Source organism: Canis lupus, chromosome 17 (assembly GCF_011100685.1).
Source record: "Canis lupus familiaris isolate Mischka breed German Shepherd chromosome 17, alternate assembly UU_Cfam_GSD_1.0, whole genome shotgun sequence".
NCBI classification, from domain to species: Eukaryota; Metazoa; Chordata; class Mammalia; order Carnivora; family Canidae; genus Canis; species Canis lupus.
The window spans coordinates 49,201,283-49,227,012 of record NC_049238.1 but is presented as its reverse complement, the minus strand read 5'-3'; the positions used below and the strand labels follow the sequence as shown (position 1 = coordinate 49,227,012).

General features: G+C 46.6%; 2 protein-coding genes across 3 annotated transcripts in view; one reads left to right on the top strand and one right to left on the bottom strand.

Moving 5' to 3' along the window:
* WDR54 (WD repeat domain 54) overlaps positions 1–25,704 on the top strand; it is a 33,833-nt gene extending 8,129 nt beyond the window's left edge. The window contains exons 1-10 of one of the 2 annotated variants that reach the window (XM_038561720.1): positions 21,716–21,842; positions 22,184–22,463; positions 22,630–22,692; positions 23,072–23,138; positions 23,232–23,285; positions 23,617–23,744; positions 24,840–24,940; positions 25,015–25,177; positions 25,368–25,442; positions 25,520–25,704. In XM_038561720.1, coding sequence (XP_038417648.1) covers positions 22,242–22,463; positions 22,630–22,692; positions 23,072–23,138; positions 23,232–23,285; positions 23,617–23,744; positions 24,840–24,940; positions 25,015–25,177; positions 25,368–25,442; positions 25,520–25,651 — 1,005 coding nt within the window. In that variant the 5' untranslated portion in view covers positions 21,716–21,842; positions 22,184–22,241 and the 3' untranslated portion in view covers positions 25,652–25,704. Of the gene's footprint in view, positions 1–21,715; positions 21,843–22,183; positions 22,464–22,629; positions 22,693–23,071; positions 23,139–23,231; positions 23,286–23,616; positions 23,745–24,839; positions 24,941–25,014; positions 25,178–25,367; positions 25,443–25,519 lie in introns of those variants that run through there. The other variant, XM_038561721.1, reaches the window with a different exon arrangement.
* C17H2orf81 (chromosome 17 C2orf81 homolog) lies at positions 8,424–21,553 on the bottom strand. Its single transcript, XM_038561719.1, has 9 exons — positions 21,466–21,553; positions 16,851–17,081; positions 16,544–16,765; positions 14,106–16,376; positions 13,734–13,973; positions 13,392–13,481; positions 10,414–10,602; positions 9,795–9,901; positions 8,424–9,696 (listed from the first exon to the last, which is right to left on the bottom strand). The coding sequence occupies exons 1-4, from the start codon at positions 21,481–21,483 to the stop codon at positions 14,991–14,993; spliced, it is 1,857 nt and encodes a 618-aa protein (XP_038417647.1). The 5' UTR covers positions 21,484–21,553; the 3' UTR covers positions 8,424–9,696; positions 9,795–9,901; positions 10,414–10,602; positions 13,392–13,481; positions 13,734–13,973; positions 14,106–14,990.
* Positions 25,705–25,730: the final 26 nt, after the last annotated feature.

The following is a 25,730-nucleotide window of genomic DNA, read 5'->3' as shown; positions in this document are numbered from 1 at the left end:
AATAAATAAAACCTGAAAGTACTACATGCACATACTTTTTGTTGTGGTGACACATGAATAAAACTTCTCATTTTGGGGATCCCTGGGTGGCTCGGTGGTTTAGTGCCTGCCTTTGGCCCAGGGCATGATCCTGGAGTCCCAAGATCAAGTCCCATGTCAGGCTCCCGGCATGGAGCCTGCTTCTCTCTCTGCCTGTGTCTGTGCCTCTGTGTGTGTGTGTGTGTGTGTGTGTGTGTGTGTCTATCATGAATAAATAAATAAAATCTTTAAAAAAAAAAACTTCTCATTTTAACCATCTTTAAGCATACAGTTCAGTGGAACTAAGTACACTTACATTATTCTGCAATTGTAGGGACAAGGTCAGTCTGCCCCAAAATGTGCCACTTTGACATGCAGATTATTTCAAGCTAAGAACAATCAAGGACCAAAAGAGGAAGAAATTTTGACCTCTAACCTAACTGTATAGAAGAATTTAGATGGAGGACCTGCTTCAGGAAGAGAGCTCTCATCATAGATAACTACATTATACTATGAACTAGGGGTGGTGAAAAGGGAAGAACTGGCACTTGGGTGGCTCAGTGGTTGAGCATCTGCCTTACACTCAGGTCATGATCCCAGGGTCCTGAGATGAGTCTTGCATCAGCTCCCTGCACGGAGCCCACTTCTCCCTCTGCCTACCTCTCTGTGACTCTCATGAATAAATAAAATAGACAGAAATGAAATAAGAAATACACATACAAGAACGTCAAGAACTCAACGAAGAAAGAAAGAAAGAAGAAGAAAGGAAAAGAAGGAAGAAGGAAGGAAGGAAGAAGGAAAAGAAAGAAATACCTCCCGCCCCAAAGTACCTCCCGCACCGCCTCCTACCTCCCCGACACTACCATCCCTCACCCCCTCATCCATCCCTCCCGTCCCCCCCCTCCCTCACTACCTCACTACAAGCCCTCCCTCACGACCCAAATCCCCACACTAAGGATACCTAAGGAAGGAAGGAAGGAAGGAAGAGGAAAGAACCTAGCAAAGCCTGTTTGATCAAAGTTCCCTCTGTGTCCCTTGTTTCTGGATGTCCCAGCAACTATTTGTTTTTTTTTTGTTTTGTTTTTTTTTAATTTTTTTTTTTATTTATTTATGATAGTCACACAGAGAGAGAGAGAGAGGCAGAGACACAGGCAGAGGGAGAAGCAGGCTCCATGCACCAGGAGCCCGATGTGGGATTCGATCCCGGGTCTCCAGGATCGCGCCCCGGGCCAAAGGCAGGCCTAAACCGCTGCGCCACCCAGGGATCCCTATTTGTTTACCAAACATTTACCCTTCATCTGCCTGTAAATTGTGTTCCTTCCCTCCATAGTCCCAGACTTCTGCCCCCTTCTCCTTAGCTCAAGATGACACGCATACTTCGGTTTGCCTGACTGCTTTGGAATCTCATGTCTGTGTGGACTTCTCATATGTATGGAATTTAATTTGATTTTCTCCTGTGAATCTGTCTCATGTCAATTTAATTCTTAGACCAGCAAGAAGGATTTTGGAGAATAAGGGAAGTTTTCCTCCCCAGAACAACCATTACCACTCTCCATCTCTAGAACTTTCTCGTCTTTCCTTTCTGAAACTCTTATACCCAATAAACATGAATTCCTTTTTCTCCCCTCCCCCAGACCCTGGTAATAAGCATTCTACTACCTGTTTTTATGAATTCGACTACTCTACGTACTTTATATAAGAGGAATCATATAATATTTGTTGTTTTGTGCCTGGCTTATATTTTCAAGTTCCATTCATGTTGTAGCATATGTCAGCATTTCCTTCCTTTTTAAGCCTGAATCATATTGCCTTTTGTGTGTATGTTACATTTTGTTCATCCATTCTCCCATCAATGACCATTTGGGTTGTTTCTAGCTTTTAGCTAATGTGAATATCCACATATTTAAAAATATATATATATATACATTATATATATATATATCCCACTCATTGCATCCCCCAAGATCCCTACCTAAAGCATCTCAATGCCAGTGTTCTGTTCATTTGTTTTGCTATTCCAGAGTCAGGCTCCAAAAACTTAGATGCAAACAGCAGCTTCCTATACACACTGTTCTGAACCTTGTTTTTATCTCCAGTGGACACTATCTCTTGGAGGTTGTCTATATTAGTACATATTGGTCTCTTTTGAAAAAATTTTTTAAGTGTACATTTTTTTGAGCTAGAGTCCTGCCTCTGAGTGAGAGAACGACACACTATTCAACAAATGGTGCTGGAATAATTGGCTATCCAAACTCGAAAGAAGGAAAGAAAGGAAGGAAAGAAGAGAGGGAAGAAATAAATGGGTGCTTCAATTTCTGGCAATAGAGGACTAAATATCATGGAAATTCCACCTAATACAGTGCAACTAAAAATTCTGGAATGCAACAATTCACACAGGAGGGCACATACCCAGGCACATGCACCTGTCCTTATTGCCTAAATGAACTGGTGGGAAAATAAGGGAATTCCTCAGAAGCTAGACATGCTGTGAAATTATAAATCCCAAAAGGCACCAATGATCACTGGAGCTAGTGTTGGCTTAACAAACCCTTAATGGCTTGGAACTGGGGTTTAAAGGGCCTGAATTAAATAGGGACAGAAGACCAAATCTGGATTGAGCAGAGAAGATTGGAATAGAAAACTAACCCACCACCCCCGCCCTACTCCACACACACACACACACACACACACACACACACACATGCACATAAAGCCAGGAGAATCAAAGAGTAACACCCAGGACAGTAAACCTCAAAAAAAAAAAAAAAAAAATGCCCCACAGAAGGAAACAGTAAAGATAAAATTTTCTCATCCTTAGTTCTAGGTGTTGATGGGATAAAAATCCTCTCTGGTAATTCAAAATAATAAGACTGTATTCACATAAGTTTGGGACCAAAATGTATATCACACGAATGGCCAAAAATTTCCAAGACAAAATTTATTTTAAAATGGTCCTGAGTTAGTATAGTACACCTGGGTACTTGGCCAAACTAAATGTGCACTTTAATTTTTATTTTTTATTTTTATTTATTTTTTATTTACTCATGATAGAGAGAGAGAGGTAGAGACACAGGCAGAAGAAGAAGCAGACTTCCTGCGGGGAACCCAATGTAGGACTCGATCCCAGGACCCTGGGATCACAACCTGAGCCGAAGGCAGATGCTCAACCACTGAGCTACCCACGTGCCCCTAAATGTGCACTTTAATCCCAGGCCCCCAATAATTCCTATAGCTATAGTTCCAAGAACCATGAGTATACAAAGTTACCAAACACACAAAGAAACAAAGTACCACAAACTGTTCAAGCCTGCAAAGATTATTGACACGGGAATTTTCAGTAATAGTATACAAAATGAAGATGTTTAATATGTTTTTAAAAACATAAAGGGAGATTTAAAACATAGGGAAAAAGAGATTATAAAAATTGACCAGGTAGAGGCACCTGGGTGGCTTAGTCCATTGGGCGGCCAACTCTTGGTTTCAGCTCAGGTCATGATCTCATGGGTCATGGAATCCAGGCCCAAGTTGGGCTCTCTGCTTAGAAGGGAGTCGGCTTGAGGATTCTAAATCCCTCTACCCACCTCCCACTCATACTTACACCTTCTGTTTCTGTCAAATACAGTTTAAAAAATGGACTAGGTAAAAAAAAAAATGGACTAGGTAGATCGGCAAAGAAAATAATTATAAAATACAGTAATAAAACTATAATAATTGTAATATAAAGTTATTGGGTGGAATAAAAATATTTAACCATGGTTGAAGGGAAAATTAGTAAACTGGAAAATATATCTAAAAAAGATAAATCAGGAGCACCTGGGTGACTCAGTTGGTTAAGCGTCCAATTCTTGGTTGTAATTCTCATCATGATCCCAGGGTGATGAGATCAAGACCTTCATTTGGCTCTGCACTCAGCACCAGAGTCGGCTTGAGATTCTTTCCCCCTCCTGCTTCCTCCCCCTCCACTCCTCTCTCTTCCCCACCCGTGTTCACACTTATGTTCTCTAAAAAAAGTAAAATCTTAAATAAAATAAAATAATACAAAAATAAAAATGAACCAAAATGCAGCTTTAACACAAGAAGGAAAATCAAAAGATCAAGAGGCATGAAGGATAAAGTGAGAAGGTCTAATCTTTGTCCAATTGTAATTCCATAAAGAGAGAAGAAAGATAATAGAGGCTGTGTTTAAAAGGAAATACCTGGGTAGCTTAGTTGGTTGTGTGTACTTTCAGCTCATGTCATGAGTCCTGGGATAGAGCCCCCCTGCTTAGCGGGGAGTCTGCTTCTCCCCCCACCCCTCCTCCATTCATACTTTCTTGCTCTAAGGAGAAATACAGAAGAAGCTTATCAGTGTTGATCTTGGCAATGATTTTTTGGACATGACGCCAAATGCAAAACTCAAAACTTAAAATCAACAAACAGAACTACGTCAAACTCAAAAGCTTCTGCACAGCAAAAGAAACAATGAACAAAGTGACAGCCTACAGAATGGGAGAAAAAGTTTGCAAACCATATATCAGATAAAGGATTAATATTCAAAATGAAGAATTAACACAATCTAACGACAAAAACAATCTGATTGAAAAGGGCAGAAGAACTAAATAGACCTTTTTCCAGAGAGGACCATCAAAATGACCAATAGGCACATGAAAAGATGATCAACATCACTAATAATTAGTGAAATGCAAATACCACGGTGAGGTATCACTTTACACCTGTTAAAATGGCTATCATTAAGAGACAACAGGTGCTGGTAAGGCTGTGGTGAAAATGGAACCATATACACTGTTGGAAATGTAAATTAGTCCAACCACTATGAAAACAATATGGACTTTCCTCAAAAAAATTAAAAATGGGTCTACTGTATGATCCAGCAATTCTATTTCTGGGTATATACACAAAGGAAATGAAAACAGGTTTTCAACAGGACACATGCACACCCATGCTTATCTTAACATTATTTACAATAGCCAAAATAATATGGAAACACCCATCAATGGATGACTGGATAAAAACGGATATAGATACAGATATAGAGAAAGCATATATATACATACATATATACACATACAAGTATACATATACATGCGTGTGTGTGTATATTATTCAGCCATGAGAAAAAGGATCTCTTGCCATTTGGGACAACATGGATAGACCTTAAGCACATTATACTTATTGAGATAAGTCAGACAGAGAATGACAAATATTGTAGGATACCACTTATATGTGCAATCTAAAACAGTCAAACCTATGAAAAAACACAAAGTAAAATGGTGATTATTGGGAGAAGGGGGATGGGAAGGATAAGATTAATGGTGTTGGGATCCCTGGGTGGCGCAGCGGTTTGGCGCCTGCCTTTGGCCCAGGGCGCGATCCTGGAGACTCAGGATCGAATCCCACATCGGGCTCCCGGTGCATGGAGCCTGCCTCTCCCTCTGCCTATGTCTCTGCCTCTCTCTCTCTCTCTCTCTCTATCATAAATAAATAAAAATTAAAAAAAAAAAGATTAATGGTGTTTAAGGGTATAAACCTGTAATAAGTAGTAAATAAGCCATAGAGGTCTGATGCACAGTACGATGGATATAGAAAATATTGTACTGTAATGGCGTGATGTGATAAACATTGCTTCTATGGCATTCATATTACAATATATAAAGGTATCAAAGTAACACACTGTATACCTTTAATTTACAAAATGTAACATGTCAAATCTATCAAATAAATAAATAAATAAATAAATGAATAAATAAATAAATAAATAAATAAATAAATAAATAAATAAATAAAAATACAGGAGACACATAGAGCCTCAGATTCAGGAAACCCAAGGAATTTCCACCGGAATAAACAAAAAGAGGGACGCCTGGGTGGCTCAGCCGTTGAGTGTCTGTCTTTGGCTCAGGGCATGACCCTGGAGTCCCAGGATTGAGTTCCACATCGGGCTCCCTGCATGGAGCCTGCTTTTCCCTCTGCCTATGTCTGCCTCTCTCATGAATAAATAAATAAATAAATAAATAAATAAATAAATAAATAAATAAAATATTTTTTAAAAAACAAAAACACATCTGGGTTAACAGTAGTGAAACTGCAGGAAAGGAATGACAAGGATAACATCATAAAGGGAACAAGAGAGAAAAGGCAGATTCCCTACAAACCACTGTTTAACATCTGATCTCTCATAGCAAAAATGAAAGCCAGAAGATGAAGGAATAATCTCCAATGGAATAAAAGACAATACCTGCCAGCCTATAATTCCTTCATCAGCAAGATGATCCCTCAAAAATGGTGAAATAAAGATATTTTATTTATTTATTTATTCATGAGAGACACAGAGAGAGAGAAGCAGGCTCTATGCAGGGAGCCTGATGTGGGACTCAATCCCGGGACACCAGGATCACACCCTGAACGGAAGGCAGGCACTAAACCGCTGAGCCATCCAGGGATCCCTTAAAGATATTTTCAAGCCAATAAAACCGAGGTTTATCATCATTAGATTCCATATGAGTTTTCTATTGCTTCATAACCAATTACTACACTCCATGCTTGGAAGAACCCATGTATTGTTTTACAGTTTCTGTGCATCAGTAGTCTGGGTACAGATTAGCTGGGTCCTTTGCTCAGGGTATCACCAGAGCTACAGTCTCATCTGGGCTCCAGGTCCTCTCCCAGACTTACCAGGTATTAGCAGAAACCAGTTCCCTATGGCTGGAGAACTGAAACTCCAACTCCTGGAGGCCAGGTGGTCCTTCTCACAGTGTGGTAGTTTATTTCCTCATGATGAACAGGAGGATCTTTCTGACTCTGGGAAAACCTGAACACTTTTTATTTTTTAGAGATTTTATTTATTTATTCATGAGAGACACACAGAGGGAGGCAGAGACATAGGCAGAGGGAGAAGCAGTCTCCCCACAGGGAGCCCAATGTGGGAATCCATCCCAGGACCCCAGGATCATGACCTGAGCCCCTGAGCCGAAGGCTGACGCTCAACTGCTGAACCACCGAGGAGTCCCGAACTAAACACTTTTAAAGGGCTCACCTGATTAGGTCAAATCCACCCAAAATAATCTCCTCTTTGATGAATTTAAAGTCAGATGATTACAGAATTTAATTACATCAGCAAACCCCATTTGTCAGTATGTAAGGTAATCACAGGAGTGAAATACCATCACATTCATGAGTTCTGCTCACACTCGAGGGGAGGAGATAATAGAGAATGTGTACACAGAGGGTAGAAATATTGGGAACTATATTAGTAAAATTCTGTGTACCTTAAATGCTCATTACAGGAATTTAAAAGGATGTACTTCAGTAAAAGGAAAATAATCCCAGGTGGAAGATGTGACACGCAAGAAAGAAGAGCAAGCAAAAAAAATGTTAAACATAGGGGTAAATCTACACAAATATGAACTATTGAAAATAATAACAATATATTTGCACAATTAACAAAACAGCAATATCATCAAAATACCAGGTTACAGAAGCATATAAATTCAAAGAGAATAATTAATGTCGAAGAATTCTAATGTCTATGTATTGTTTGAAAGTATAAAGATATCGATTAAAGAGACCTGGGTGTCTCAGTGGGTTAAGCGGCCCAACTCTTGGTTTCAGCTCAGGTCATGGTCTCAGGGTTGTGAGTGGAGCCTCTGAGCCTCTCCTGGGCTCTGCACCCAGTGAGGAGTCACCTTGAGATTCTGCCTCTGTCCCTCCCCCCCACATCTGGCTGCAAGCTCTCTCTCTAAAATAAAACAAATCTTTTTAAAAAAAAAAGAGGGAGAGAAAGAGAGAGAGAGAGAGAGAGACAGAGACTGCTAAGTCAAATATGCAGGTTGAAATTTTTTTACTAACCGCTAGAGAACAGAAATAGATTATATACTTTCAAAATAAGAGAGTTTAAAAATGGAAAAAAACCCTTCCACTACACTCTAAGAGGCTCCCAATCAGCCTTCTTTCCCTCACCCACTCATGGTCAGACTAGGATCCCAGTCTAGTGGCCCTCTCAGCTTCTTCCAGATTCCTCCCCATTTTCTCTCGCAGCCATTTCCCCTAACCAGTTTCTTGAACATTCAATCCCAACTTCGCATTTCCTTCTCAGATTATGCCCCTGGACTAACGCAAATCCCCAATGCATTTTGTGAATTGAATAGATCCATGACAGTGGAATGGGACAATGGCAATATGGGTAAAGAAAAGCACAGGCCAGGGGCGCCTGGCTCACCCAGTCAGAAGAGGGTGGGACTCTTCATCTTGGAGTGATGAGTTGGAGCCCTGTACAGGGTGTACAGATGGCTTAAATAAAAACAAAACTTAAAAAAAAAAAGGACAGACCAATCTCATTTATGAACACAGTACAAAGTGCTAAACAAAAACATGAGTATGCTCAATTTAGCAATGTCTACACAACAATGTGACCAAAAATGCAAGGTGGTTTATTGGGTTTATTTCAGAAATGCAAGGTACTAGAAAATCTATAAAGGTCTTCTAGAAAAAGAAATAAAAGAACAGTGGAAAAGGAAGAACTAAAACTGTTATTTTTCTTAGTGTGATTTTTCTATGTAGAAAAACCAAAAATACCTACAGATAATTCATTAAAATTAGATAACTTATAATAGTCATTTAATAAACAATCAGCACACGAAGGTTAAAGCACCACTTATAATAGCATCAAAATGAAGGTACCTGAATTAAATATAGTAAAACTAGTATAAGATATTTACAGATAAAATCATAAAAATTCTGCAAAGATATTAAAAAGAGTTAAATAGATAGGAGCAACCTTGTTTGAGGTTAGGAAAACTCAATATCATAAAAACGTCAATCCTCCCAAGTAGATGTCATGGAACCAGAGAAGGGTTCATGTGTGCGTGAAATTTGAAAAGCTGATCCCAACATATATCTAGATGAACAAAGACCTTGGGAGAAAAATGATGGGCTCCCAGAACTGGAATTCACTGATCTTGTTGCTTGGCTCATCCCCCAGGAGCAGCTGATTTGATGGGAAGGTGGAATGATCATCTGCAGGCTCAGGCACAGTATCAGTTGGGAAACCACACTGTGAGGTCTGAATGCTATCCTATGGGATGTGGTATATGCTTTAATCAAGAGAGCACTCTGTGGTGCTGTCTACCCCGAAACCAGGAAGCACACATGCAGAAACCAACAGGTACAGGTGGAGGTCTCCCTTCTTACTGGTACCCCTAATTCCCACTGGAAGGAGTTTTCTCCCTGTCAATCACAGCGTGGGACTCTGTAGGTTTGGAGATCCTAGTAGCCAAGGGATAAAGAGTTCCATCAGAGAACTGGCAGTAAAGTAGGAGCTAAAACTATCCTCTGGCAAATCTGAGCTCTCGTGCCAGTGAGCCAACAGGAAGAGGAAGTGTTTGTTATACCAAACATGATGATTGATGCTTGAAGCTAGTAAACAAAAGGCATGATCAGAGAAAGGGCTGGGAGTCAGAGAGGATGGTATATTAGGGTAGGGGTCACAGAGGATCAGTCCATCTTGTCTAGGTTCGTTAGCTGGACTGAGGCATTCCAGAGGCTTTGGGCCACTTGAGGATCCTGAGCAGCTTCAGTGGGGAGAGTTATCATACAGGAACTGCTAAAATATTTTCCAGAAACACCATCCAGCTCCTTTGCCAAGCTCAGGTAGAGGACTGGGATTGCACCTTGTTTGACATCCTGTAGAGGGGAAGAGAGAGAGTCACGCCCAGCTGACTTTACCCTACTGGGGACACCCAGAAGCATCACCCTGCCCCACTTGTTCCTCCTCTACCCACCTTACAGAAGAAGCTGAAGAGCCAGAAAAGGAAGCGGTACAACCAAGGGTAAGGCTTCATGATCTCTGTGTATACCACACCTGGGTCAACAGAGTTCACAGTCACACCTGAAAGGATGAGACACAAGTATAGTGCAAAGTGAAATAAGAGGAGGATATTGGGAAAAAGGGGCTTAGTGGGGGTTCTCCAGTGTGCAATGATGGGAGGATCCTACCAGGTCTGTTGGGCAACCAGACACTTGGGGGTGGTGCCAGGGAAGTCAGTCCCTTGGAACTTACATAAAATGGTATTCAAGCCAGTACGGAGACATAAGCATTTGAGAGTGCTGGGTGAACTTTAGGAGGAACACAATGGATGGTGTTGGTATCGGAGACTACTGAGAGGAGAGGAATGTTGTAAATGACAAGAGAGTTGGAAAGATTAAAAAGGAGATGTGAAGAGAGTTGGAAAGATTAAAAAGGAGATGTGAGGGAGATATCAGCTGCACAGATGATAAGTGGAGGGAATTAACAGCTGGCTTGGGGGACACTGGAAGTATTTAGGCCAGGACATGTTGGGATGAGATGTGAAGGGCAGTGGTACTGGGCATGAAGGAGTAGGGGGTGTCAGAGGCAATTACCTGTCCCTTGAAGTCTTCGGGCAAGCTCCCCAGTGAAGGAGGTCAAGAGCAGTTTGCTGCAGTCATAGCTCTGGATTAAGTTCAAAGGTTTGCCAGCCCCTGTCAGATGTTTCTCATCAACATACCCATGTGCATGCCGAAAGGAAGACACATTCACTACCCGAGCTGACCCTGCCCGTTGTAGGGCCCCTGGGTGGAAAGAGAACCACAATCCTTCAATCCAAGCTCTAGAGTGAATACCCATGCCCACTCCCCAGCGTGCCTCTCCAGGAGACTCCAAGAGAGCAGGGACCATCCAGGGCTTTCAGGATAGGGTCAGTGGGCCCCCCCCCACCCATGTTCTCTGGGATAGGCACAAGACAGCTTCATGTGAACAGAGACTTCAACAGAGACTTAGCTACTTTCCTAACATTTTTCCTCTTCTTTTATGGTAGTGTGTGGATTTTTGCCTTGCTCTTCTTCCACTTGTCAGCTGGAGCTACTTTAATTGATCCCTGTTTATGTTTTACCTCACTGGTGGCTAAAAGAGAAAAGCAGAGGTTGGAGACACTGTGAAAGTTGTCTTTTGTGTATTTGTCACACAAATGTTCATTAGGTCTCTGGACTATGGCAGACCCCAAGACAGATGCTAAGGACATAAGGGTGCTAGATTGAGGGGAGAAAGAAATGTGTGTAGAGATACTTGAAAAAGTGTTTTTGTTTTTGTTTTTAATCCAGCTATCCAGCACCTGGGTGTTTCAGTTTGTTAAGGGTCTCCCTTCAACTCAGGTCACATGATCCCAGGGTCCTAGGAATGAGTCCTAAATATCTCCCATCGCATCAGGCTCCCTGCTCAGTGGGGAGTCTGCTTCTCCCTCTACCCATCCTGCCTGCTCATGCTCTCTCTTACTCTCTTGTTCTCCCTCTCTCTCAAATAAATAAAATCTTAAATCAGCTGTCTTCCAAAGTAACAAAAAATTACAATCAATAGTACACTTAACGTCTTAAAAAAAGAAGTATCCTACTATATATAGTTTTAAAAGTCTGAATTATATAAAATATGAAAAATAGTAATTGTCACATGAGTTTACAGTGTTCAAAACGCCAAAACTATTTTGAGCCCTACATTTAAATTAAGAATCACGAATGAGGGACGCCTGGTTGGCTCAGCGGTTGAGAGCATCTGCCTGGGGCTCAGGGTGCAATCCCAGGGTCCAGGATCCAGTCCCGCATCGAGCTCCCCACAGGGAACCTGCTTCTCCCTCTACCTATATCTCTGCCTATGTCTCTGCCTCTCATGAATAATAAATAAAACCTTTAAAAATCACAAATGAAAAATTGAACAGGTGGTATTTAGCCAAAGTGTGCTGGGAAGAAAATTATTTTTAAAGAGAACAGACCCCAGACTTGCAGACAGAGTGACATAAAGCTCAAAGGGGCTCACAGCCTAGTTGAAGCCCAAACCTCATAGAACAATGTCACTGTGGGAGCAGGAATGTGTTCAAGTGCTAAGGGAGCCCTGGAAATGGGAGGCTGCTTGGGGAGGCCGCTTGGGGAGGCCAAGGGCAGGACCCACAGCACAGGCGATATCTGTGCTGAGTCTTGGCAGATGAACTAAAGTCAGCCAGTCACTAAATGAGTGGGAAAGAATAGCCCATATAGAGGCAAGCATGTGCGCAAAAGCACAGCCAGAGGGGGAAAAAGCATGGTCCAAAGGCTTATCATGGCCACAGATAGTCTCCTGGAAAGGAGCGTGTGGATTTAGCAAGGGCAAAAGGTGAGGCTCTCAGTCTGCAGGGAGTCTATAAATGGAGAAAAGGGGCTTAGAGTCTCTCCTCTAAAGGATAGAGTACCTTCCAAGGATTTAAAGCAAGTGATATGGTGAAATGTGTTTCTAGAAGTGGCAGGAGGAAGAATAGATTAGAGAAGGGGAGGACAGAAGACAGTTTAAGAAAATGTGACTAGGCAAGGTGCAGACAGGGCATTACAATTTGAGGAAGGGGGAAGAAACATTACTACTTGCAGAGTTTTGCCTCACTCTTTGGTCACCCTCCAGTTGGACTAATTTAATCAGCAGCTAAAGAGCACATGAGATGGGACACCTGGGTGGCTCAACAGTTGAGCATTTGCCTTTGGCTCAGGGCATGATCCCAGATCTGGGGATCGAGTCCCACATCCAGCTCCCTGTGAGAAGACCACTTCTCCCTCTATGTTTCTGCCTCTCTCTGTGTCTCTCATGAATTAAATAAATAAAATAGTTAAAAATAAATAAAATAAAGAGCACATGAGATCCCAGCAACATGAATTGTCTCCCAAGAGGGGAATGAGTAGCTGATTTTCAAGGAGAGGAGACTTTTTTTAAGGTAATCCCTTTTGTACAGTTCCAGTTTTGTGTTTTGGACACATATTACCTAACCCAAACAATTGATTTTATTTTAAACAGTCTATTACACAATCCAGGAGAACATGTTAGGAAAACAGTGCCTGCCGCTCACTCTGCCTCTCCAGCCTCCCCAGGAAGAACCCAGACTTCCTTCATCAGAAAAGATTTAAAAATCAGAAAGTCAAAGGACTCCGGCCTAAGACAGAGAGAAGTGTTCTGTCTAGGTTCCTAGTGGATCTTAAGCTATTTGAGAACAGGAAGTAGGCTTTCTTGGTGTCTGTGTTCCTAGTGGTCTGGTGCCACCCTTAAGAAGCTTTCGTTGTGATGACTGACTCTTCTGGTCTAGCTAGAACTCAGAGCTGGGGGGAGGAGAGGTGTGATCATAAATCTCCCTGCTGATTATATTTTGGACTGGTTTCATTTCCAGCCTCCTAGTCCTGATTTGTGTCAGGTGGGTTTCCCTGCTGTGTGTGTGGGAGGGGGAGCATACTGGGTTATCACTCAGTGAGAAGCTGGGGCCAAGAGAAAGGAAGTGGCCATGGAGACAGCCACGAAAAATGCCAGGGAATGGAGAAGCAAAGAGTGGCACAGAAGGGAAGCACCCGTTCTCCCTTACCTTGGAGTAGATTTGTAAGCAGAAAGGGCCCAACATAGTTGGTGGCAAAGGTGAGATCAAGGCCCTCTGGGGTAAGTGTCTTGGGGAATCCTGGGAGGAGATGAGAACATAGGTAATGGGTAATGGAAGGAGACAAGCTCTGGGAGATATACTGGTATTCAGTAGAAACTTCACAGGAACATGTATGTACAAGGATGGAGGCAATGACTTAAAACAGGCTTTTTAGGGTCATGTATGAATTCAAGGTTTTCAGCAGGATGCACAGGTTAGGTTGGTGGATGCCTGTTTTAGGGTTCCTGAACCAGAAAGGAGGACCCTGAGACATGTCTGGGGGAAACATACCAGAGATTGCAGCATTGTTAACCAGTAGATGTATCTCGGGGTACTCCTGCAGAAGCCACCGGGCAAAGCTCCGGATGGAGGCCATAGAGCTCAAGTCCACCTGGCCAAGCAGGAGGCAGGTCCCCTTTGAGGCTACTTGGATCTCGGCAAGGGCTTTCTGTCCACGCTCCCAGTTACGGCAGGCGAGGATCACACGGGCCCCACGACGAGCTAGTTCCTGGCATACAGCCTTTCCGATGCCTGTAGGAGGGCAGCTTGAGTACACTAGTCTGGGGAGTGACTAGAGGTGCCAGTCCTCATCCCCACCCTCTCCACTGGAGCTGTTAGGGACTGAGGTACCTATTGAGGTAGCAAGATGGGAAGAGCACTCACCACTATTGGCTCCAGTCACGACTGCTGTCTTCCCAGTTAGGTCTGTGGAGCACTGTCGGAGGTCCCAAAGATAAGATTCATGCCAGAGCCGCACACTTAGTCTAAGCAGGACTAGAATAAGCAGAACAGAGCCAGGGCTCCAGACCAGGGTGCCAAGTAGAGACCACTGCAACATAGCAAAGACTTGCTGGTCTGCCACCAGAAGAGCTGGGCTACAGTGCAGGTAAGTTGGGGAGGAGCTAGCCAAAGCTAAGTGGAGATTAGCAATCAGGCGGTGTGGTGCCTAGGGACACAAATTTTAAAGAGGCTACTCACTCTCAGATTTTTTGAAGCACCCTATTTGAGCTTGGGAGTGAATTCCACCTTAAATTGCATGCCTTGGACACTTGATTGCCTCACTGCTATCTCTGGCTCAAAGTCAGTGCTTCTCCGAGCCCTGTGTAGGCTCATAGTTGTCTCCAAGTGAAACTTGGATTTGCGCCCTAAAGTGAATTGATAAACTCCAGGAATTGGAGAAGCAGGATATCAAATTTTGTCTTTAATCAACGTGTGCTTAAGCAGGGACATCCCCTTACGCCTCTACTGCAAGGAGACTCTGATTCTAACTGAAGCAGACCCCACTTGCAGCCTTTATGTCTACTCCTTTGTGGAGTGGGGGGCGGTTCTCCAGAACGCCTCTGCTGGGGAGCAACAGCTACCCTAATGCAGGGTCTCCTAAGAGTGGAAATGGGGTTATTCCTTGGGACCAGAGTTCTGTATTCTTCTAGGACTACAGGACAACTGCTCCTGAGTAAGTATCCTTGAAAGAAACTGACAGAGACATCAGACCAACTCTTAAGGCAATTCAGGTGTTTATTCTGGCAAGCAGAAAGTACTGCCTGAGCTTCACAGCCCAGAATAGGGCAGGTGCTTGGAGAGGAATGACCACACTTTGGGGGTTGGGTTCTTCATTAGTTGTCTCATGGTCACCTGAGGCTTTGGGGCACCTGTCGGGATGGGGTGCTGCTCAACGGGAGGAGATGTGCCACTTTCTTTGTCCTCCTGCTGGGGTACTGCTGATCTGAGCAGCACCTGGGTGTTTGGGTTCCACATGCTCACACCAGGAGCCAGTTTCATTGCGTCTGGCAGCAACATGGGCTTCCACATCACCTGCGACGTGGCCTCAAGGACTTGGGGTGCCGAATGTGGGCACCTGTGAGGACCCTGACCCTCCTGGTCCCTGGGATCCAGGCCCTGCGGATTTAAGCGGCTGCGGCCGGCCCACATGTCCCTCAGCAACTCAGCCTCCCCCTCCCAGCCACAGGGCCATTTGGCACCCGGCCACAGTTTGGGCCTGGGGCTCTGGGCCAGATCAGGGAGGGCTGGATGCGAGGCAAGAAAGCCAAGGCCAGGTTTGGGAAAGGGCAACTTTGACCCAAAGCCTGGCGATGGTAGGCCTAAGCTAAAAGGGGGGGATTGGAGGCCAGGGCCCGGGCCCAAGGCACGGAAAGGAGCGCTAGGTGGGAAAGAGAAGAAAACTTTCGGGGAGACACCAATACGGGGTCCTGGTGTTAGAGGCCTGGCGGGAGCCTCGGGAGCCTCGGTCCTCGCACCCCTCTGGCGCCCGCGGTAGGCTTCCAGGGATCGTGCCTCCGAGTCTGGAACCAGAACCTCGGCCAACGGGCGCACCCAATGGCGCGGCAGGCGCATGGGGTCCAGACGAGACCCGGCCTTGCGGCCCATCCTGTAGTGAAGCTTGCTCAGGGGAACATCCGGGAACCGAGGCTGCTGTGGCTCTAATTGGGCGGAGGGGCCGAGCGTTATGGGGACACTGGTGGAGAGGCTGGCCACCGACACGCCCGAGTCGATGTGGGGCACGTCCTCCTTCTTGAGCTTCAGCCTGTCCCCAGCTACGTGTGGCTGGGACGTGCAATAATAGAGGCCCTCCAGTGACAACTGCGAGCTGCGGGGCTGTGCCCTCTGGGCCAAGATCTGGGTGCTGGCTACCTGAGACAGCTCCAGAGAAGAGTGGGGACTGCCATCGGGAGCCATCTCCACCGATGGTTGGCGGCTTACATTCAAGGGCTCCACCAAAGCCTGGTGGTCTCTGGACTGGACAGCTGAGTCCCCTAAAAGACTCCTGGACCCTGTCTCCTGAAACAGCTCTGGGGTAGGCGGGGGGCCAGAAGTGACTCCCAGCTCTGGAGAAGGCTCCCAAGGTTCCATCTGCTTCTGAGAGCCTCTCTCCATCCATGGTCTTCCTAAGGAGATCTGGTCCACGCTCCCTTGGTCCTAGGGAAATGCATGGAGGATAGGGGTGGAGAGTGAGTAGTGAGATGTCAGAAAGGGGAGAGAGGAACTAAGGGTAAAGGAGTCCAGGGAGCCTGAGGAGAAAGAAGACACAGGCAGGGCTCAGGGTAGGGGGGTGAGGGTCAGAGGGAGCTGGGGGCTGCGCTTACTTCGCCTTGGAAGGTCTCCTCCAGCCCCATGGAGGTGGGTGCATGCAGCACAGGCACCGATCCCTGAGCCCAGGCATCCGTAGTGCATGCCAAGGGCTCCTCGTCCTCGCACCACATGGGGTCCTCCACCACGGCTGATTCCCCCTCATCCCTGGCCAGGAAGCGCCACTCAGTGATCTGCAGCATGGCCTCCCGGGCCTGACTAATGGTGAATGGAATGCACTGCAGAGGTGAGAGAGGGTCTCAGTCCAATGTGGACCAGAGGGGTGGGTGGAGATGGGTCTGGAGAACCCGGATCCAGGCCCACCTGCTGGGTCAAGTAGACTTTGAAGGCAGAGTCCATGACTCGGGCCAGCAGATCAGCCAAGATGTCCCCCACAACATCCTCTCCCTCCTGGAGAGCCATGAGCGCCATCCATTCAGCCTCCGTGAGCCGCCCAGGCACGATGTCCACCTGTGGCACCTGCACCGTAGGAGGCCGCACCTTTTCTGCCTTGGATCGGGTCGCCCCACGGTCCCGGATCTGTCTCTCCTGCCTCTGTGACGAAAGAACAGGACAATCAGGGCAGGAAACAGAGAAGTGGAATGGAGAAGCAGCTATGTAGGCTAGGAGGAAGCTTTCTCAAGCTGTGAAGCAAGAAGGAAAAGCCTTTTGAAAAGAACAATGTACTAAGAGCCTACCATGTCAGATGCATTTTAGATGTTTGACCTAGTTAATTTATTTTTTAACATTTACTTATTTGGGGCACCTGGGTGGCTCAGCTGATTAAGCATCTGCCTCCGGTTCAGGTCATGATCTGCAGGCCCTGGGGTGGAGCCCCACATAGGGCTCCCTGCTTGGTGGGGAGTCTGTTCTCCCTCCCCCTTTCCCTCTACCTCTCCCCATGCTTGTGCTCTGTCTCCTTCTTGCTCTCAAATGAATAAATTTTAAAATCTTAAAAAAAAAAAAAAAGATTATTGGGCAGCCTGGGTGGCTCAGCGGTTTAGCGCTGCCTTCAGCCCAGGGCATGATCCTGGAGACCTGGGATCTAGTCCCGCTTCGGGCTGCCTGCATGGAGCCTGCTTCTCCCTCTGCCTGTGTCTCTGCTTCTCTCTCTCTCTCATGAATAATAATAATAATAATAATAATAATAATAATAATAAAAAGACTATTCATTTGAGAGAGAGTGGGGAGGGGCAGAGGGAGAGATTCTTTCAAGCAGATTCTCACTGAGCAGGGAACCTGACATGGGGCTTAATCTCCCGACTTGGAGATCATGACCTGAGCTGAAACCAAGGGTGGGAGGCTTAACCAAATTAGCCACCCAGGTGCCCTTGACCTAGCTAATTTATTTTTCATAACAGCTCCCTAAACCCATTTTAAAAAGAACAAAAACAAAAACACTGAAAAGACACAAGATAACCATCACTTGCTTGAGATTACAGAGTACATCCTGCTATTGGCACTAGTTCAAAAGGTTCAAAGTTCTTGAGAGTTCAAAGAAATTAAGAGAGTCAATAAATGGTTAGTGCTCTTTTAGAGTCTCCTTCTCTCCCCCAAATCAGCTTAGATCTTCATTTTACAATATACATCTAAATAAATTCCAGGGACACCTGAGTGGCCAGTCGGTTAAGTGTCTACCTTTCAGCTACAGTCATGATCTCAGGGTCCTGGGATCAAGCCCCACACTGGGCTCCCTGCTCAGGGGCAGGGAGTATGCTTCTCCCTTTCCCTCTCCCTCTCCCCCGAGCTTCTGCTCTCTGTCTCTCTCAAGTAAATAAGTACATAAAATATTTTTAAATAAGTGAATTCCAGATGTATTAAAGGATACAAGCACACACACACACACATACACAAAAACCCCACAAAAATATAAACAAAAAAATAAAATGTAGGAAAAAAGTAGGTCAGATTGTCATATGACAATCTGTGAGAAAAAACTGCCTAAGCATTAAAAATTATGTAAGAAATCATAACGAAATAGCTAGAGAGGGCAGCCCGGGTGGCTCAGCGGTTTGGCGCTGCCTTCGGCCCGGGGCGTGATCCTGGAGACCCTGGATCGGGTCCCGCATCGGGCTCCCTGCATGGAGCCTGCTTCTCCCTCTGCCTGTGTATCTGCCTCTCTCTCGCTCTGTGTCTCTCATGAGTAAAAAAATAAAATCTTTAAAAAAAAAAAAAATAGCTAGAGAGGTGTATACACATAGGCAAAATTTTCCTATACTTATTTTTAAAACACTCCTAATTACAAGTGGACAGTAGTTACCATTCACTGGCACTTAAGTGTATCAGTTACAAACATTGACTCAAGTCCTACATTTTTAGACTATATGCTATTTTGTCCTCATTTTACAGAATTTTTCCAGATCACACAGCAAGGAAGTAGTGGAGTCATAATTCATACACAGTTGTGTCTGACTTTACCCTTTACCCTTTATAAAATGCAATAAATATCCCCAAGTATATTAAAAATCATAATAATAAATTAATAATCATAATACCCCAAGGGTAATAAGCAAAGGACATAACATTTCACAAATGTAAAAGACTGATGATATAAATGATAAACATTTGAAAAGATGTCCAACTTTCAAAAATATCAATTCCAGTTTTATGAACACATCCAAAGGCATATCCTAAAATGAAAATAAAAAAATATAGGGGCACCCAGGTGGCTCAGTGGTTGAGCTTCTGCCTTTGGCTTAGGGCATGATCCTGGGGTCCTGGGATCGAGTCCTGCATCGGGCTTCCCACAGGGAGTTTGCTTCTCTTTCTGCCTATGTCTCTTCCTTCTCTGTCTCTCATGAAAAAAATAATTTAAAAAAGAAAATAAAAAATATATTCTCCAACATATTTCCTGTGCTGTCATTTACAATAGCAGAATATTGAAAACATAAGTCCAGGGGTGCCTGGGTGGCTCGGTGGTTGAGCATTTATTTGCCTTCAACTCAGGGTGTGATTCTGGGGTACTGGGATCAAGTCCTGCATCGGGCTCCTGCAGGGAACCGGCTTCTCCCTCTGCCCATGTCTCTCCCTCTCTCTCTGTGTCTCTCATGAATAAATAAAATCTTAAAAAAAAAAGAAAACATATATCTAACAAAAAGAGAATTTATAGCTAATTGTGTGCCCTCTTTATCAGGGAATATTATGCAATGATTAAATATAATCTTTAGGAAGGATTTGTAATAGCATAGGAAAAAACGATGTAATGACAAATGAAAGAAACAGGATACAAAATTACATATCAAGTATCATCTCAGATGTATAAGTATGTGTTAAAGAAAAGGAAAACACCAAAATTTTAACAGTGGACATGTTTCTTTCTTGTGCTCTTCTCTAATTTACAAGTTCTCAACAATAAGTCTGTATCCTTTTATAATCAAGAAAAATCCACATAAAAAGAAAAAAAGTAGTTCTATAAACTCATTTTAGGGACATTGGAAATTTACTAGCAGATTCTTGGGAGCCTCCTCACTCTCCTACAAGTTTCCCTGAACCTGGCTCCCTCCAAAATTTACTTCTAAATGTAATCTTCCCAAATCTTTACCTTCTTAACCCCAACCTTATTGCTTCATACCAGATAGACCCCAAATTCATTCTTCCCCAAATCTGATGTTTCTTAAACCTTACACTGAACTCAAAATCCCTTAAGTCTCATTTCTCTTCTCTGTAATGAAAACAGCCCTAGTGACAAACCCAGGGAGTAGCCCACAGCCCAGTCCCGGCTTGGCCAGAGCAGGGCAGGTAGTGCTGGGAGAGGATAGTGGGTTCCTTAGATTTACCCTCCTAGCCTCTCATGAGCCAACAGTGATAGTGATTGTACCTAGACATTGGCCTGACCAGAGAGGCCAGAGATACTATTGCATAAAATCTCCTCAAATGTTTTATTTAAAAATATCTTGGCTTTTGCAGCACTTGGGTGGCTCAGTAGGTTAAGCCTCCGCTCTTGATTTTGGCTCAGGTCATGATCTCACAGTCGTGGAGCTCCCAGTCATCCGGAAGTCTGCTTGAGATTTTCTCTCTTCTTCTCTCTTTGCCCTTTCCCCACCTCCTTCTCACGTGGACTCTCTCATGAATCAATCTTTTAAAGAAATTTCTTGGCTCTTAAACAATTTGACTTTCAAGTGCAGCCTCACAGTTTTTGTTTTTTTTTTTTAAGATTTTATTTATTTATTCATGAGAGGCACAGAGAGAGGCAGAGACAAAGGCAGAGGGAAAAGCAGGACCCCTGTGGGGAGCCTGCTATGGAACCTGGACGGAAATCGATCCCAGGACCCCAGGATCATGATCCGAGCCAAAGGATCCACTGAGCCACCTAGATGCCCCAGAGTGGTTTTTTAAATCCACTTCATTCTCCTAAAATCCTTGAAATGAAGTTTATTTAGCAACACCTCTCCCCAGTGCCTGACCAAAGTGTCTCGTTTATCTATCTGAATGGGTACCTCAAAATTGAGGCACTTATTACTCGCATTAGCTGCTTCCAAAGTCGTCAGTTCCTGCTCTTGCGCTCTGCACCACACATCTGACTTTTTGCCTCAGGTTCGGATTGTGACCAAGTGTGTTAGTGTGCGTGGTGCAGGTGTAGATTTTCTGCCTGAGACCGACGTGGCTTCGTCGGTCATCAGGAACGCCCGCATGGTGGGCGAGCCACGGCTGGCATGGGCCCGGCCCACGGTTCCCCCACACCGACTTTAAAGGCAGATCCCAGGCGATCCCTGGGTGGCTCAGCGGTTTAGCACCTGCCTTTGGCCCAGGGCACGATCCCGGAGTCCCAGGATCGAGCCCGCCCGCGTCGGGCTCCCGGCATGGAGCCCGCTTCTCCCTCTGTCTCTCCTCTCTCTATGACTATCATGAATAAATAATAAAAAGTATTTTTAAAAATAAAATAAAAAAAAATAAAGGCAGATCCCAGCTCCGGCGCACCCCGAGCCCAGCTGAAGCTAACCGAGCCTTCGTGAGCCATGGCCGCAGCTGTCGCACCAACCCCGGGGATTCGGCAGCTTCGCTGCGCCGCCGCCGCCGCCGCCGCCGCCGCCGCCGCCGCCGCCGCCGCCGCCGCCGCCGCCGCCGCCGCCGCCGCCGCCGCCGCCGCCGCCGCCGCCGCCGCCGCCGCCGCCGCCGCCTAAGCGTCGCCATAGCAACGGCGCCCAGCGCGGAGCTGCAGGCCCGGCCTCCAGAGGCTCGCCCCGCCCACAGTTGCTCTGGCAACCGCGCCGCGCTCCGCAGGTTTGGGCTGCTTGGCCCCGCCCCATGGCCGTGCGTACGTGCGTCGTCTCTATGGTGGCGGCGGATTCGCGGCGACCGAACGATTCCCGGAGTCAGGCAAGTGATCCCGAGGCTGCGGGTGTGACCTCTGGCCCGGGCCGGGGGCTTCGGGGAGCCAGCTGAGAGAGGAGGGTCTGAGGGCTACCCTGCCTCAGGCCGCCTTCGCTCGGGCGCTGGGCGCCCCCGGGTCCTGTGCCATCGCCATCGCCATCCCCACTCTGGGATTCCCGCCCCGCCCCGTGACTCAGCCCTGAGGCTCCCCTTTCCTGCTACCCAAGACCTCCCCACGCCAGACTCCGCATCGCCGTCCTCGGGGTCCCCATCACCTCCTGACCCACCCTCGGTGGTCTCCTTCAGTGCCTCGTGACAGCACCCCGCCCCCCCCATTCCTCCTGCAGGAATCACCGCTGTCGTCTGTTTCCTGCGCGCCTGCGATTCGGCCCCGTCTCCGCTGGGATGTTCCGCCGGGAGCGCTCTATTCCGCTGCGAGGTTCGGCTGCAGCCCTGTGCAACAACCTCAGCGTGCTGCACGTACCCGCCCGCAACCTCACACATTTTGGGGTGGTCCATGGACCCAGCGCCCAGCTTCTCAGCGCTGCTCCTGAGGGTGTGCCGTTGGCCCAGCGCCAGCTCCACGCTAAGGAAGGAGCTGGAGTGAGCCCTCCACTTATCACCCAGGTAAGGCATGGCGTTGAGAGTGGTGTTACTGAACCCAGTCCTCATCTCTGCCCTTCCTCTACAAGTCTCAAGGAATCTGCCTTTCCCAACCTTCTAATTTCCCAGTTTTTTGAGTCCTGTCCTCCACTCTGACCACTTTTTCCTACCCTGGGCCACTTCCCTTTAGGTCCATTGGTGTGTCCTCCCTTTCCGGGTGTTGCTGGTACTCACCTCACATCGAGGAATACAGGTAAGAAGAGCTTCCTACCCTCCCTGACTAGAGTCTTCTCAACTTTTCCCCCAGGACCCTAGACCCTACCCCACTTGCTTCTAAACACAAATTCTTCACATGTTTAGCCTACTCTTATTTCTCATTTTCGTTCCTTCCATCTTTTCCAATTCCCAAGTGCCATCTCCACTACCTGCCTCTTTACTAGCTGTCTGACCTCAGGCAGTTAACTTCTCAGAGCTTCAGTGTCCTCTGTAAAATGGGAATAAAAGTAGTGCCTGCCTCCCAGAGTCGTTTTGAGGATGAAATGGGCTAAAGCTAATGTGAGTATGTGAAGTACTCAGCATAGCTCAGCAAAGGTCAGCTGGATTGTGCTCCCATCCTTGCTCTTGTCTTCCAGATGTACGAGTCAGATGGTTCTGTCATGGTTTATTGGCACGCCCTGGACTCTGGAGACGTGTCTCCAGGTACCTGCAGGACTGAGTTGGGGTGAGGGTAGGGAGTGTTTGGTGGGGCTGGAGGAGGTGCTATTTCTAATAGTATTCCCCTTTCATACTCAGTACAGGCTGTGTTTGCCCGAGGAATTGCTTCCAGTGGCCACTTCATCTGTGTGGGTGAGGGGGCCAAAGGGAGGGCATTGGGGAGGTCCTGAGGTAGAGGGGTGTGGGCTGTGGCTAGGAGGATGCTGAAGGTTTGGGGGGAATTTTTAGGGTTAGAGGGAAGGGTAGGAGTGAAGGGGGCTCTTACAGAGACTCCAAAAAAGCAAAGGAGGGCTTCAGAGGGGCAGGACAGGCTAGAATAACAGCAGTCAATGGAGGAGCAGAGCTGTTGGAGCAGTGAGTGGTGGGTTTGTTACGAAGGGAGGAAGGATGGAGAGAGTGCTGTGTGTGGTGGTTGGAGACTTAGGAGGATCAGGAAGTCATCAGTGGGCACTGTGTTCTACAGGAACATGGTCAGGCCGGATACTGGTATTTGACATCCCAGCCAAGGGTCCCAACATTGTACTGAGTGAAGAGCTGGCTGGACACCAGACATCAGTCACAGACATTGCAACAGAGCCTGCCCAGGGACAGGTGAGTGGATTCCCCCTACAATTCCAGTGAGCCTGAGAGCTCTCCCACTTTGGCAGGTAGCAGACCTGGGTTTAAGTCTTGATTCCAACACTAAGCAGCCGGATCACTTTGGGCATATTGCAGCTCTTTCCCAGGCTTCAGCAACCTCAAGTCCAGTGATGAAGCCCTACATTCCATTTATGTGGCATTTAATAGTTCACGACCCCTTTTCAGTACTGGTGTGAATTGAGGAGTTGGGACAGATGGTGTCTAAGATGCTTTCTAACTCTGACATGTGCAGCTTCCTTTTCTGGACTTGGGCATGCCCTACTTATTTAGGCCCACCTCTAGTGCCACTCTCTTCAGGAAGCCATCCCCTTATTCCTGCTCCCACTAATCTCCCTTGGCTGGACCCTGAATTATTACTACCCTCAAAGACAACCCTTGTCTCCCTAATTGGATTACAAACCTGTTGAGAACAGGGTATGTATGTTCTAATTCATATTCTCCACTGCACCTGACCCAGAGCTGGGCCCATGAGCTATGTTGTTTGCCTGGGGTTGGGGGTTGTCAAGAGGCCTAGACTAGTCACGACTGTGACCAGCTCACTGCAAGACCTCCAGAAGATCATAACACTATGGTCTCAGCTTCCTCATCCATCCAGCGAGGACAATGATATACCCCACTCCTCACACATGGTTTGTCAGGTCAGTGAGAGTCAGACTAAGGAATGCAAGGCGGGGGGGCGCCTGAGTGGCTTAGTCAGTTAAGTAACAGCCTTCAGCTTGTATTGTGATCCTGGGGTCCTGGGATCGAGCCCCACATCAGGCTTCCTGCTCAGAGGAGAGCCTACTTCTTCCTCTCCCCGCCCCCTTGCTGGTGATCTCTGTCTCTCTCTCTCTCTCTCTCTCAAATAAATAACGTCTTTAAAAAAGGAATGCAAGGGAGGCATTGTATGCATCCTGAGGAAACCCCATATCCAGCTGGTGAGGGCTCCACATTTTGCCCTTTCCTTGGAGAGGCAAAGATGCAAGTGAGGCCTCCCTTTCCCTTCTGGCCTGTATACAGCACCCAGCAGGGGAGGAAGGGAAGGACTGATCTTACTTTTCTTCTCAGGACTGCGTGGCTGACATGGTGACAGCAGATGACTCAGGCTTGCTATGTGTCTGGCAGTCAGGGCCCGAATTCAAATTAATGACCCGAATTCCAGGATTTGGGTAGGTGAGGTGGAAGGGGGCTGATACCTTCCTGAGTGGTCAGAGCAAATTTAAGTGGATTATCACCCTCGCAGGGTCCCGTGCCCTTCTGTGCAGCTATGGCACGGGATAGTCGCAGCAGGCTACGGGGATGGGCAAGTGCGTCTGTATGAGGCCAGTACAGGAACTCTGCACGTCCAGATCAGCGCCCATGCCCGGGCCATCTGTGCCCTGGACTTGGCTCCTGAGGTGGGCAAGGTCAGTCTCCTTCTCCATCCCTCCATCCCCATGTTCCTGGTACAGGGATGTTGAGAGGAACTGCACAGGCTTGTCTGCTCCTCAGTCTAGCCCTGTCCCTGGGTACCCGGACCAGGCACTACAGCCAATGCTAGTCCCCTGTCAGCATGTGCTAGTGCCCACTTTTCCTACAACCTTTTTTTTTTTATAGCTTCTCTCTGCAGCCGAGGACACCTTTATACACATCTGGAAGCTGAGCAGAAGCCCGGAGAGTGGCCACACTGAGGTGTGTGTTGTGGGAGGAGTGGAAAGTGGGGTCCAAGCATAAGGCAGCAGGCCCTGAGCAGCCCTCTTCTCCCCCAGGTGGAACACTGTCATGGTGAGTGTGTACCTGACACCCAGGTCTGTGGTGCCCGATTCTGTGACCCCTCAGGCAGCTCCTTTGCTGTGACTGGCTATGACCTTGCTGAGATCCTGAGATTCAGCAGCGCGTGAGAAGAGCAGCCCTCCTTTCTCCCTGCCGTATTTATAAAGGAACCCTCCACCCAGCCCTTGTCTGTTTACTCAGTATCAC

Excerpts from the sequence above, each read along its gene's own strand:
- C17H2orf81 (XM_038561719.1), bottom strand. Across the intron at positions 16,766-16,850 it reads AAGTCTACTTGACCCAGCAG|TGCATTCCATTCACCATTAG; the intron begins GTGGGCCTGGAT and ends TCACCTCTGCAG. Across the intron at positions 16,377-16,543 it reads AGGAGACCTTCCAAGGCGAA|GACCAAGGGAGCGTGGACCA; the intron begins GTAAGCGCAGCC and ends GCATTTCCCTAG.